Raw genomic sequence first — 15,087 nt, forward strand, 5'->3', positions numbered from 1 at the left:
GTTGAGACTTTTTGGCGGGAAAGCGAGGAGTGAAGTTTTGATAAGATTTGTTGTATTTTGTCTATTTAGTGTTCCTCCGCGTTTAAATGTGAAATAACGGTGGTTTGTTAACCGTTTATCATCTGTGAAAGTACACAAATGTGGGAAAATGAAACAAAGCCGTTGGACGTGACTTCTTGGATTCATCCAGACTCCACTGAAAAACTCTCAGTAGATAACAAACATTATAATGTAAATGCCGCCACCCACTTTGAGGCAAGAGTTCTAAGGTCTCAGTATAATTACAACGGCTGCTCTGCCCTTCAAACCGAAACGCATTATGTTTAAACATAGGGTGGTGGAACCTACCAATGCGGACTCACAAGAGGTCCTACCACCAGTGATTACGCAAATTATAATTTTGCGGATTCGGTTTCTATTACACGATGTTATTCCTTCACCGTGGAAGTCAATCGTAAACATTTATTAAGTACGTATTTAATTAGAAAAATTGGTACCCGACGGCGGGATTCGAACACCGATGCATCGCTTTTTTTCCCCCCTACCTAAGCTGGTCTGGCCTTGAGAGGCTATTCCAACGTAACCTTAACTAGTAGGTGAGCTCACGGGGCTCAAACCTGACGACGTTGCTAACACGAACCCTAGCAAGAGCCGTGCTTCGAAGAATCTACCACCGGATCGGAAACGCGACCCACTGAGAAGATCCGACGAGAAACTCAGTGGGATGTGTCTGAGGGTTAACGATGCATCGCTAGAATGCACCGGACGTCTTATCCTTTAGGCCGACGACTTCAACTGTTCCGTGCATATAATAAAAATTTTATTTCATATTAGCGACATGCTATCTATTGACGGCTAGCATTGGTATACGGATGTTAGAACAGGCGATGCGCGATATATCGATTATATCAATCACTTTCGGAGCGTAATGCTTGTGTATAAAGTGGAGAACCCTTTTGTTACGATTTCGAGGTGAGTCCCTGGAACCTTCGAGAATATTGAGATTCTTGCGGTCGGTGTTTCAGTATCTGAGTAATTTAGTGGGTACAATTAAATTAGAGCTTACAGCTTTAAATCTGAACAAAGAAATATAGTTGACTAATAGAACGTGAACATTTATTAATCTGATTACTTGGCACATTGTTCGCATTCATATTTTATTAGAGGTCACGTAATTAAAAAAAAAAAAAAGAAACTTAGAGGCCTTTTTTTATAATGCAATCCTGTATTGTTGCATATTTTTAAAATTACTAATGATAATATCGTACAATGAAAATAATGACAATTACTTACATACCTGCAGCCAAAGATAAAAATGTAAACAATGGTACTACTGTATATTGTCTTTGACATAAAGCCGCATTTATGACGTCGTAAAAATCTTTAATACTTCGATTAACAGGACGCGTATAAATAAGACGAAATCTATACTAATATATAAATCTACAGTGATTTTTACGGATGTTTCGTTATACAATACAACAACGGCTTTAGGGCACTGATGGGGCTGTCTCGGTAGTGTAGCGCGTCGACGATGTTCGCGGAGGCTCACATAGATGGCTTTCACGCGATCATTCATTCGTAATCGCGTGGCCTCCGCGTGGTGCCGGCTTCGGGACAGCCCGAACAGCCTCCTGGCCGCGATAGGGAGTCGCTATTGCTGCCCTATATTGAGGCACTGGAATGAAGTCCATGTTGGCTCAAGACCAGCCATGGTCAATGTAAAATAAATAAAATGAAATGCTTTTTTTTTAAGAAAGATTTTGTATTACTAACACTTCATATGGAATTTAATTCTGAAATAAAAATTTATTATTATTATAACTATTGAACAATGCATCCAAATGACTTGAAACTTTGTATCCATTTAGAAAATACATGTACTTAATGGATAGGCTAATAATTATATGAGTGTTGGACTCCCTAATAATAATGACAATAAATAGTAATGTTAATTTTAAATGGCCAGCGAAGCGGGCGAGTACGGCTAGTTATGTATAAACATTTTGAAAATTCGTTACTTAAAATACAACAAAAAAAAAATTTCAAAGGCGTGTTAAAATACTCGTAATACAATGATATTGGAGTCTCCTTTTAAGCGTGAAAGCCTGTACTAGGAGACTCCGCTCTTCCATAAAAACACATTATATACTACAATATTACAAGTTATATACTACAATATTATATATTACTTCGTTAGTTCAAAATCAACGGCAGCATCTTCCGTGATTATAAAAAAAAAACTTGAAAGATAAAAGGATCATTTGATTAAAACAATTCATTTTCATTGTTAACAATTCAATAGACAAACAACTATTTCAGAACTTAAGCCTTCTAGAATTCCATTGCGACCGGTTTGTGGCGACCTGAATTCAGCTTGTACAGCCAACCTTCATGGTGATTCAAGGAACACTATGATGTAACGTTGATTTTTATCGTGGCGTACTGTGACCCTTTTTTTATTGCTTAGATAGGTGGACGAGCTTACAGCCCACCTGGTGTTACGTGGTTACTGAATCCCAGAGACATCTACAACGTAAATGCGCCACCTACCTTGAGATATAAGTTCTAAGGTCTCGGTATAGTTACAACGGCTACCCCACCCTTAAGACCGAAACGCATTACTGCTTCATGGCAGAAATAGGAAATAACAAGAGGTCCTACCACCAGTAAAATCTCCAGTTAATCCGTCCAAAAGAGGATGTCGTTCCATTTAATGTAAGACACGATATTTTGATAATTCAACGGAGAAAACGATGAATCAAAGTGGGTTGTCGAGTCTTCATGTCGAGACTCCAGTATTCACTTAACAGAAAGGCTTATCAAAAAGGCTAACCACGGATTCATCAGATCCAATAACCTTTGCATTAGACGCCTTCAGCTCTAATACTAGGAGCAGGCTTAGGGACCCCGGTAACCGTACTCGTCGAACTCGACAAAGAGGTCGACGTGCAACCTAACCCATGCCTCAGCCCGCTGAGTTTCTCGCCGGATCTTCTCAGCGGGTCGCGATTCCGATCCGGTAGTAGATTCATTCGCGAAGCAATTGCTCTTGAGTTGTTAGGTCTCCTACGGAGGCGCTCGGGCAGCTGTTAGCAAATCTCACCCCTCCTGGCTGAGCCTTTGCTCGCCCACCTGTCTTGGTGAAACTGGAAAGGCCTTCGAGCCACCAGTAATCTTTCAATCATAAAAAAAGGCTAAGAACATTGTTTGGGTTGCAAAAAATAAAGAGAAGTCCATTTGAAAACAGTTTCTGAAATTAAAACCACATGCACAGCACGAGCGATAGCGAACAATGCGAACTGATTACATTTCACAAATTCATTTATACGAATCTAATCAACGGACGATTAAAGAATCGCGATAGCTTATCGCGCTACGTATGCTGTCGCAATTATATTAATTGGAGACGTAAACATAGACAATGCAGTAGTGTGACATTGTGTACGTATTGCGTAACGCCGTGTGAAAATTAATATCATTTTGCTGCTTATCCGATGCTAAGTGACATAATTTTTAAATAATAATAATGAGCTTTATTTAATTCCATGCATAGTAATTACAATGTATGGACCCCGTTCGGGTAAAAGCCTCCCCCAAGGAATGCCACCCTTCTCTGTCCTTGGCTCTGTCAAGCCAACTTCGACCCGCGCACGCTACAATTTCGTCTGCCCATCTGGCCCTTGGTCGAACTTTGGATCTGGTGCCTTTTGGCCCTGACCACTTTAATGACCTTAGAGTCCATCTATCATCTTTGTAACGGGCTACGTGGCCCGCCCACCTCCATTTAGCCCTCATAGCAAAGGTTAAGGCATCGCAGACTTTTGTCTTCTTTCGAATGTCAACATTATTTACCTTATCCTTCAGTTTTATACCTAGGCAACTTCTTTCCATATTTATTCAATTTTTAAATAGGCAAATAAAAAGAACATTGTTTTCTGTGTGAATAAGATTTTAAGATTATTTTTTTATAGTTTAGGTAGGTGAACGAACTCAACAGCCCACCTGGTGTTAAGTGGTTACCGGAGCCCATAGATAGCTACAACGTAAATGCCGACACCTACCTTGAGCTATGAGTTCTAAGGTCTCCGTTTTAATAGTACAACGGCTGCCCCACCCTTCAACCGAAACGCATTACTGCTTCACGGCGGAAATGGGCAGAGTGGTAATACCCACCTGTCGATAGATTTAGTCGATTTTTATACGCAGCTGCCCTGTGTACTAAAGTTAGGGTTACGCTGACATAGCCTCTCAAGGCTATCAGCTTAGGTAGGAAAAAAAAAAAAAAAGCTGGGCTTTAAATACCTACTGGTAGTTTTACTAGCGGAACTGGCAAGGGTACAGAATATCATTAATTGAACATTTATATTGTAAATTCTTCATATAGAGCCACAAACTATTGAAGACTATTCCTACTTGGGAAATACGGCGCAGAGAGTGAGCGCTCCTGATGCAATTTTAGCGTTAGCAATAATTAATGGGCGTTGAATCGAATGCTTATACTAGTCCAGACTGGTTTGGTTTTTTTCCTACCTAAGCTGATAGCCTTAAGTGGCTATGTCAGCGTAACCCTAACGTATAGGTTCTCGGGGCTCAAACCAGGAGGCGTTGCTAACACTGACCCTAGCAAGAGCAGTGCTTCGCAGAATCTACTACCGGATCGGAAACGCGAGCCACTGAGAAGATCCGGCGAGAAACTCAGTGGGCTGCGGACAGTGGCGTGCTATGGTCACTGGAAAGTGGCTCTTATTGTCTTAACACGAAACATGACATAGTAGCTACAAACGTGTAAACTAAGCCATAGTTAGTTTACTCGCCGAACCCTTCGTCGCAAGCGACGGTTTCGACAACAAGTCCAGATGGGTATCAAAATTGATTAAACCGAAATGTGTCTCTGTGAAGGCTGCGCGAATAATCGCTCCAAATATAAAATACAAATCTTTACAAGACTTCCAATTTCAGAGTGTCTTCTGTCTCCTATTATCATTGTTCCTTTGTAGCTGCTCAGGACCGAACAACAGGACTTTAAATTTTTTTCCCACCTAAGCTCGCAACCTAAGGGGTTATACCAGAGTAACCGGGCGAGGCAGAACTGTAGTTCTGTAAGACCTTGGTCTTGTATGGTATGGAATGGTCTTGTATGGTATGGAATGGTCTTGTATGGTATGGAATGGTCTTGTATGGTATGGAATGGTCTTGTATGGTATGGAATGGTCTTGTACCGTATGGAATGGTCTTGTATGGTATGGAATGGTCTTGTATGGTATGGAATTGTCCTGTAAGACCATTTCAAACCATTGCACAAACCCCTTCTCAAGATACACTACATCACATCACTTACGTTAGTCACTATCATGCTGTTTGGTTACTTGGTTATTGATGGTTATTGTTAATTTGTTTACCTCAATGAGCCCCGCACAAACTTCAAACTTTATGTGGTTATCAGAGTCAACAGATATCTCAAATTAAATTCGCAATATGGGTACGTTGACCCTCTGGTTTTAGTTCAAATTTGTGTAACAATGATAACAACAATATTGAATGCAGGACTGCTTCATGACAGATATGAGTAGAATATGTGTAGACCCATGCAGTACAATTAGCACAAACAATCAAGCAAATCTATATTTTTGAAAGTTAGGTTTTAATTATAGGATGCTTTCTAAACATTGATTTTTTTATATGTTTCTCTTTATTATAGTAATATAGATAAATGAATAAAATATTGAGAAAGAATTTTCGGTAATTTGTTGTAAATTTTATTGTAAATGTTTATGATAATAAAATGCAAATCATCGTATTGAAAACAAAGGACAATGCCCATTTTCTATGGGCGTTTGGGCCCCTAAAAAAAGTTGTCCTGTCATGATGGTTTTAACTTAATTTGATAGACAAAGAAATATCGTTTCATATTCAGAAAACGATTTTTATATTCTCACCCAGGCTTAAGAGAAATCTGTTTTTTTCTGCAGCTAAAATTAAGTTGTTAATTGTTTTCTTCGAAATCAATAATCGCTCTCATAATTATTTACAGTATTAAATAAGTTAATTGTGGTTTATGTTGCTAGAAATAAGCCCTTACATACATTTTATTATTATTATATCCTCATAATAATAATAAAATGAAATGAAAATCCGGAAGCCGGCAACAATATTGTTGTTGTTGTTTTTAAATTCACCAATAAGCAGGCAAAGAGCGTAGCCTATACAGCCTATTCTGTCATCTTTTATTACTGCTTTTTGGGAGTTTTGACGTCAACTCAACGAATACCACATTGACTGAGCATGAGCTTACGCAGACCTTTTATATACAATATTACAAATACAAATAATACAAATTACACAATAAAGTATTAAAAAAACATTAAAATAAAAATTCAAGTGACGCTTCACTCGGGTTGCTGCCAAAACTCTCTGATCATATATAATAAGAATAGAGTAATGGTAGGCCATTGATATTTTTACTAATGGAATAATTAATATCTAAAAATATTAAATAATGGTAAAAAATATTCATGGTTTTAAGTAATAATTATTATTACAATAAATATTGAATTGAACAAAAATAAACTAAGAAGCCTGTGAATTATAAGCATTAGCTATTTTTTATTTATTTGTTGTTTAAGTCACAAACACCTCTTTCGTTTGACAGCGTATAGGTTTGCTATAAGGCTGCATGGGCTAAGCCCTTTGCCTATTGGCGAATTTAAAAACTATGGCATGGATAGTTTTGGGATGTTATCAATTAAGTAATTTATTTTTTTGGAAAACAATGCCAGGTTGAAAGAAATGTTGATACATAAACTAAACAACGTGAAAAAATAAGGCATAGTTTTCCAAGTACAAATAGTTTTGACATAAAGTTGGCCTACTTTTGGGCATTGTCCTTTGTTCAGGCCAGTGCCTTCAATTATTTTAGAGCAAAGTCAAAGATGCTAGCCTTCTAAGGCGCTAACTATCACAGCTTAATAAGTTAACGTATTTCGCTATCATTCGCTCATTCACTACCCGCTCTTCAAGCATGCTGTACATCTCTATTAAAATATATATCAAGTGCTGGATTTTTATTACCACAAGAAACTCCCTTATGTACCACAAGCCGGTACAAAATTGATACAATATAATTTAGTTAAATAATCATATTTATTCATCATGGGCAGCTTTAAGAACATACAGTAATATTCGCATAATATTTTGCTTTACAATTTAAATTTGCATAATTTCATTGCTAAATGTTTGCTTTATCAAAAATTTCTTAATAATAATTTATGTTTTATCTGCCAAGACTCATGGAGTAGCACCATTAGGTGTACCTCATAAAGATGGTTTTGATGATTTTTTTGGATTGTAATAGTTCCATAAAATTACGTTGAAGTCATTGCTCATGGTGGAGCAAACGGTCTGGTCGCTTCCATACTTATCAGACTGTTTGAAACCATTGCTAAGATCAATTCCCAAGAAGCACGATAGTGCAGAACACACCTATACTAATATATAAATCTACAGTGGTTTTTATGGATGTTACGTTATAACTAGTGAACCATGCATCCGATCGAAATAGATAGGCTAGTATTTATATGAGTGTTAGACTCCCTAATAATAATGACAATAAATAATAATGTTAATTTTAAATGCCCAGCTAAGTGGGCAAGTACTGCTAGTTTGTGTATAAAATCAGCATTCGTCTAATTAACACTTATCAATAAACCGCAGTTACATAAAATACTTAATATTTATTATACTGTTTTAGTTAAGGGAACCCCTTCTCAAGATTATAATAGAAATAGTAATTCCTAATATAGTAAGTAGAGAGCAAATAAAGACTATCTTGTGCCAAGTTTTTTTCTGTATTATAGGGCCAGAAAGACAAGGGAAAAATCATAAATAAGTACACTTAAACTTTGAATTTCAAATCTGTTTAACAAAGACACTTTAAGTCAGGAACGGACACCCTAACTCTATGTTACAATAATTAAACTTTCAAGAATCAGTCAAAGATTTGTATGAAATGGTTTGGTAGACAATATGAATAAAGACTTAGTGACTTTTAACACATTTTTTAGTGTGATTTGTCTACAAATTACAATAGAATTTACTCAAATATAGTAAAATCACTTACCAATACCAAAAAGACAAATCACACACAAATATAAGCAATCACTTTAAATGTAATATTAATTAAAACTAAATAACAACACTTTAGGATATTTACAGGCATTGTTTTACATACATGATTTACATCCTGTTTATTTTGAAGTTATGATAAACACTACATGTTACCTACTATGTGAATTATTATTAGTGTATGTCAAAAATGATTCATAATGTGTATTATTAATTTGTGATTGTTTTGAATACAGTGTGTAATGTATTTCAAATGCTTTGTCACATGTTATTAATTAAAATTAAAACCGGCGCTCAGATAACTATGTGGAATAAATGAATGAATTTATTTTATGATTAATTACATTGTCATCGTTTTAATAGCTTTAAAGGCTTCATGTTCAAGTCCACATTTCAAAAAGGGAGCAACGCTGACCTAATGAACAAACTTTCTACAATTATTGTCATTTAGTTTTTTATGTGTTACTACTATATTCATAGCACTACATTATATTTAACAATTATTTAAACTTACGTCGTAAGGTACATTTTTTTCGGCGATCGAACTCCTGTCGCGATCTGTAATAAAATATTAGTTTATTTAATTGTACGCTTAAAACTTGTAACCCGTAAACTAATATGTCATAATAGGATTATAACAAAAGAATGTGCTGTATTATTGAATATATGACATTACCATCGTCCTCGGCGACTGACTGCTCCGTAGCGTTCTCAGACTTTTTCAAAACAGAACTTTCCATCACTTCTATGTGATCTGAATCGCCCGAAGCCATTTTTGTTTCACTTTTACATCACTTTGTATTCAAGTACTATTCAATTCTTTTATGTGCACAGTAACGATTCTCATGGCTCACTTCGCACTTCGCGGTATCACCACTATTCAGTATTCTCTCTAATTTGATTAAAAAGAAATCAATTACTTTACGGAAAGAATCGGTCGTGTAAAGCAACCCGTCTGACACGATCTCTCATAGTAACTGGGTTGCTAGATAAATTAATTTTATTGTTGAATGAATTTAAATGAGGCTGGCAACTGTCAAATGGTGCAATCACTGTTGGCTGAAGGTGTAGATACCAGGCCATAAACTAAAAAAAAAAAATCACTGTTGCGATAGACATATAGATAACATTTCTGTTTCACACTTACACACATTCACGATACTCACAATCGTAATTCAGATTTCATAAAACATCGTTTTGTACTTACTGACTAGTAGCGGCTCTGTTCAATTGTACTACATAATGTCGTGTAAGTACGCACTATTACTGCATTATGGGTAATTTCTATTCAGTGGTAGATTCAGCAAAAGACTGCTGTTGCTAAGGCTGGTCTTTTTTTTTTTTTTTTATTGCCTTTGTAGGCAGACGAGCATACGGCCCACCTGATGGTAAGTGGTCACCGTCGCTCATGGACGTCAGCAATGCCAGGGGCAGAGCCAAGCCGCTGCCTACCATAAAGAACTCTCCGCAAGCCTCGTTTGAAGAAGGACATGTCATAGCGCTCGGAAAACACCGTGGAGGGGAGTTCATTCCAAAGCCGGATGGTACGTGGCAAAAAAGATCTTTGGAAACGCACTGTCGATGAACGCAGCGGTTCCAGATAATATGGATGAACTCTGCTCCGATGGCGGGAGGTGCGATGATAAAAAGGAGATGAGGGAATCATCTCAAATAATTCCTCAGAGCATTCCCCATGGACCATGCGGTATAAAACACAGAGAGAACCGAAGTCCCTCCGTAGACCCAGAGGTTCCAAGCGATCCGCGAGAGCAGGACTATCGACCATCCGAACAGCCCGTTTCTGTATGGAGTCAAATGGAAGTAGCTGGTATTTGGGAGCCCCAGCCCAGAGGTGAGAGCAGTACTCCACGCGAGGTCGGACCTGCGCTTTATAAAGCGCAAGTCTCTGTCCAGGCGTGAAATACCGCTTCGCTCTGTTGAGAACTCCCAACATTTTAGAGGCCAATTTGGCTTTACCTTCCAAATGACTCCGAAACTGGACATCGCTCGAAATATCGACCCCAGAATCCCGATACTCGCGGAAAGCTGCAGGGATACTCCTTGAAATTCCGGCGCCATGACAAAAGGGTCCTTCTTCGCAGTGAACGCGCAAACCTGTGTCTTCAATGGGTTGAACTGAACTGAATTCAGTTCACCCCACTTGGAGACCCGCCCCAGAGAGTTCTCCACTTCAGACACAAGTTTTAATCGCCTCTCGTGTACAACGCTTCGAGAGAGACTCTGATGGCCGATATATCGCGCATCCCCCGTGCTATCATCCGCATAGCAATGCATGCCATCAATAGATAGCATGTCATTGATATGCAGTATGAAAAGCGTGGGGGAGAGCACCGAACCTTGTGGAACACCAGCGTTGATGGTCATGGTATCGGAGCAGCAGCCGTCGACTACAACTGCGATGCTCCGTCCATCCAAAAAGCTAGCGATCCACTTGCAGAGTCCCTCAGGGATCCCGTATGCTGGAAGCTTCGATAGAAGTGCCCTATGCCAGACCCTGTCGAAGGCCTTCGCAATGTCAAGGCTCACAGCGAGAGCCTCGCCCTTGCTTTCCAAGGCTTCAGCCCATTTATGTGTGAGGTATACAAGAAGATCGCCAGCTGAGCGACCATGACGGAAACCGTACTGCCGGTCACTGATCAGCTGGCGATCCTCAAGATACTTAAGAAGTTGGATGTTTATGATTCGCTCCATCACCTTGGAAAGCAAGGAAGTTATCGCGATAAGTCTGTAATTCGAGGGGTCCGACCGGTCACCCTTCTTGGGGATAGGGTGGACATGAGCAGTCTTCCATGAAGACGGAACCCTGTTGGTATTGTACGAGAGGCGATATAGACGCGTTAGCGCGGGTGTCAATTCAGGGGCGCATGTTTTTAGAACCACTGCGGGGATGCAATCTGGCCCACTCGACTTATGGACATCAAGAAGCCGAAGCTCCTGCCTGACCGCACGCTGTGTGATGCGAATCTCAGGCATGGAGCTGTCACACCGGGAGATGTTGGGCGGCGTGGCTCCCCCGTCATCCAAAGTCGAGTATGAGGCAAAGAGCTTGACCAGAAGGTCAGCCTTCTCCTTCGCACTATGAGCCAGACTGTCATTGGACTTACGCAGTGGTGGAAGGCTAGACCTGCAGAAGTCTTGGTGTTACCAAATTCTCTCACGTAGAATACGTGAGCTTATTTACCAGTCCGACAGCAGATGGAATAGTCTCTTTAGCCAACAATTAGGGAATAATTGCACTATGGATCACTTTTCTCTCTGCAGGTTTTGTGTCATTTGTTAAGCTTCGATTTTTCGAATTCGACTTCTCGGTTGCTCGATTAATTCCCTTTGTATTTGCCCCACACGAAAGCTCTGAAACGCAAGCACACCTTATTGACTATCTCTTGCTCAATACGTGTTCTTGTGAAGAGTTCGCTGCGTTATCCGTCTGCTCTTTACTAGATAAAAATATTGTAATTTAAGTTAATATCGTTATTGGTAAGCGACGGCTGTGGTTGACCATTAGTTTTTTTATTTTTTTTATTGCTTGTATGGGTGGAAGAGCTCACAGCCCACCTGGTATTAAGTGGTTACTGGAGCCCATGGACATCTACAACGTAAATGCGCCACCCACCTTGAGATATAAGTTCTAAGATCTTAGTATAGAGAGTTACCAGTATAGTTACAACGGTTGCCCCACCCTTCAAACCGAAACGCATTACTGCTTCACGGCAGAAATAGGCAGGGCGGTGGTACTTACCCGCGCAGACTCACAAGAGGTCCTACCACCAGTAAATTGGATTGGTTGGTCTCGGTGCTCGAATTACAGACAAGTTATGTTTACGGTTCAAATAAAGACAAAGAAAAATCGCCTTATTGCATTTGAAATTGATAATAATGTCGAATGTTTTGGCATCGCCTGTGTGTGAAAAGTCATAGAGAGCGTCCATAGAACGAACACAAACATAGCTTTCAAACGTGTTTTTCTTCATCATCATCTGAGCCTGTCCACTGCTGAACATAGGCACAGAACACTATTACTTGTTCATCTCTCCAAGTGATCTCCAGTGCGGCCGGTCAAACGTGTTCTTGGGCATGATAAAATATCAGTTGTTATGTACATTAGTCTTCTTTTTTTTTATCTAAAGCAATAGGATTATGCGCGCCATCATAGATAGTAGTAGTAGTTTTATTTTTCCAACTGGAAAGGCAAAGGTATTATACCATACAGCCTAATCTTTTTAATTAATTTTTTTTTTAAATATGTTACTATGGAATGAAATGAAGTTGATTAATATTATGAAACATGGCATGAAATCAAATGAGACGAGATGATATAATATGGGATATTTTTATGGAAAATGATAATATGAAGTGAAATTAAACGAAGATGATTAATTTGAGACATAAATCAACTGGGACGAAATTAAATTGAATTAGATGAGATGATATGGGATGAAATATAATCTCAGTAAAATGGTGGTCATTTACTGAAACTTTTTCAGTGGACTTTTTGGAGGATCCCAGAAGTTACGTTCAGCGGCTTTGTTTCATTTTACCACATTTGTGCATTTTCACAGATACTAAACAGTTAATAAATCACCGTTATTACACATTTAAACCGGAAGAAACACTAAACGTACAAAATAAAACAAATCACACAGTTTCACTCCTCGCCTTCCCGCCAAAAAGTCCGATTAATTTAACATAATTGGTCGAATACATAACTTAACATTTACGATGGACCGTCATTGCAATTGATTGGTGCAATTGATTTTCAATAAATACATAATATAATTATTACTTAATATGAAAAATTTTCTGAAGCGAAATGATACGATATTGATTAATTTGAGACTTTAATCAATTGGGATGAAATTAAATGAGATGAAATACAGTTTCAATAAAATATTTCTTTTTTACGCAGGGATTTTCAGTTAATTTTTGGAAGAACACGCCACGAAGCCAGAAGCCACGTCCAGCAGAGCAGTCCCTCTCAGAGATGCTACACAGCAAATCACCTTTATTTCATATTTACATCAGAAGAAACACTTCCACCAAACAGCTACGGTTGCAACTCTAACGTTTTTTTTAAAAGGAATCAAAGATTTGGATTTCGAAAGAAACCATATTTGAGTAATATCTGGGGATGAAGTGAATTTTCCGGTGTAGAGTGTTTCGCTACAATAACAAGAAAAATACTTATAAAAACTAAAACTGTTATTTCAACATACAACTTAATACATATAAATGTCAAATTATGCCATAAAAATAATACTGCATACTACATTTTTTTAAGAGATTTTATGACCTGGTAACTGAGACCTTTAAGTCATGTCTTATTTTAATCTATATTCTTAATTTTATGAAAAATGATATTATGGAGTGAAATGAAAATGATTAATTTGAGACATTAATCAACTGGGATGAAATTAAATGAGATAATATGAGATGAAATCTAATCTCAGTAAAATGGTGGTCATTTACTGAGATTTTTTCAGTGGACTTTTTGGAGGATCCCGAGAAGTTACGTCCAGCGGCTTTGTTTCATTTTCCCACATTTGTGCACTTTCACAGATATTAAACGGTTAATAAACCACCATTATTACACATTTAAACCCGAAGAAACACTAAATAGACAAAATAAAACAAATCACACAACTTCACTCCTCGCGTTCCCGCCAAAAAATCCCATACTACATTTTCTGCTGAGATTGTCACAGATACTATTTTATAAATTACTAGCTGACCCGGCAGACTTCGTAGTACCTCAATCGATAAATAAAAGACCTAAACTTTTGTGTAAAATAAACTTAATCCGTCCGACGGGGGACATTTTATTTAATTCCGAGCATTTTCATATTTATCTACCTTTTAAAGCTTCTCTGGACTTCCACAAATAATTCAAGACCAAAATTAGTCAAATTGGTCGTCCAGCCGTTCTCGAGTTTTAGCGAGACTAACGAACAGCAATCCATTTTTATATATATAGATAGACTAGCCGTAGTCGCCCGCTTCGCTGGGCATTTAAAATCAACATTATTATTTATTGTCATTATTATTGGGGAGTCCAACACTCATTTATATATTAGCCTATCCATTAAGTACATTTATTTTCTACATGGATACCAAGTTTCAAGTCAATCGGATGCATGGTTCAGTAGTTATAACGGAACATCCGTGAAAACCACTGTAGATTTATATATTAGTATAGTACCATATTGTAAATTACAATACCTCGTACTACGCATTTAATTTTTTTAAGGGTTCTAGAAAATAGAAATTTTGACGATATTCTGCTCTATATTTATGACGAATATGTTATTCAAAATGTTATTGTTATTTAACGAAAATGTTATTCATCGACAATCAATAACATTGCGTCTATGATTATGATATGAACAATGCCAAATAATGGAACTTATCCGACTGCAATGGAGCAATGCAAAGCCGCCGTCGCCCGAAACATGTCTCTTCGGATCCCCCGGATTCACACTCGGTGCTTTTAGGACCCTCAAGCTCCGATCGACGAGCGAACTAATCCATAGACACACTACTAACTACTAAAGTTTTTGCTGGATCTTCTCTGGGTCGCGGTTCCGATCCAGTGGTAGATTCTGAGAAGTACGGCTCTTGCTAGGGTTCGTGTTAGCAACGTCGTCAGGTTGGAGCCCCGTGAGCTCACCTACTAGTTAAGATTACGCTGAAATAGTCTCTTAGGCTACCAGCGAATAGATAGGGAAAAAAAGATAGAGAGTAAGAAATCAAATTACATCAAGTTTCTATAAAACAAGTTGCATCCATGGCCCATTTGGTAATGCACAATTATAGTCTAAAAAACCAACAAGTATTATAGTAACCGGCAAACATCTTGAGCAAATGACCTTGACTGCGCAGAACCGAATTTTAGATCACTTTGGTGGTGAGGGTGAGGCGCGACGGCAGGGGAAATCGTATCGAGCG

The 15,087-nt window shown here is 38.3% G+C and overlaps 1 protein-coding gene across 11 annotated transcripts in view; it reads right to left on the reverse strand.

The window, feature by feature from the left end:
* Positions 1 to 9,108, reverse strand: part of LOC114245674 (phosphatidylinositol 4-phosphate 5-kinase type-1 alpha) — a 92,177-nt gene extending 83,069 nt beyond the window's left edge. For 7 of the 11 annotated variants that reach the window (XR_016324792.1, XM_089735858.1, XM_089735841.1 and 4 more), the window contains exons 1-2: positions 8,801 to 9,106; positions 8,639 to 8,682 (exon numbers count right to left, since the gene is read on the reverse strand). Coding sequence is in view for 10 of the 11 variants with exons in the window: in XM_089735858.1 (XP_089591984.1) it covers positions 8,639 to 8,682; positions 8,801 to 8,897 (141 nt within the window). In the remaining variant the exon portion in view is untranslated. Of the gene's footprint in view, positions 1 to 8,638; positions 8,683 to 8,800 lie in introns of all 11 variants that reach the window. The other 4 variants (XM_089735783.1, XM_089735791.1, XM_089735804.1 and 1 more) reach the window with 1 other exon arrangement.
* Between the last annotated feature and the right edge of the window lie 5,979 nt (positions 9,109 to 15,087).

Source organism: Bombyx mandarina, chromosome 02 (assembly GCF_030267445.1).
Source record: "Bombyx mandarina strain Sakado chromosome 02, ASM3026744v2".
Taxonomy (NCBI): Eukaryota; Metazoa; Arthropoda; class Insecta; order Lepidoptera; family Bombycidae; genus Bombyx; species Bombyx mandarina.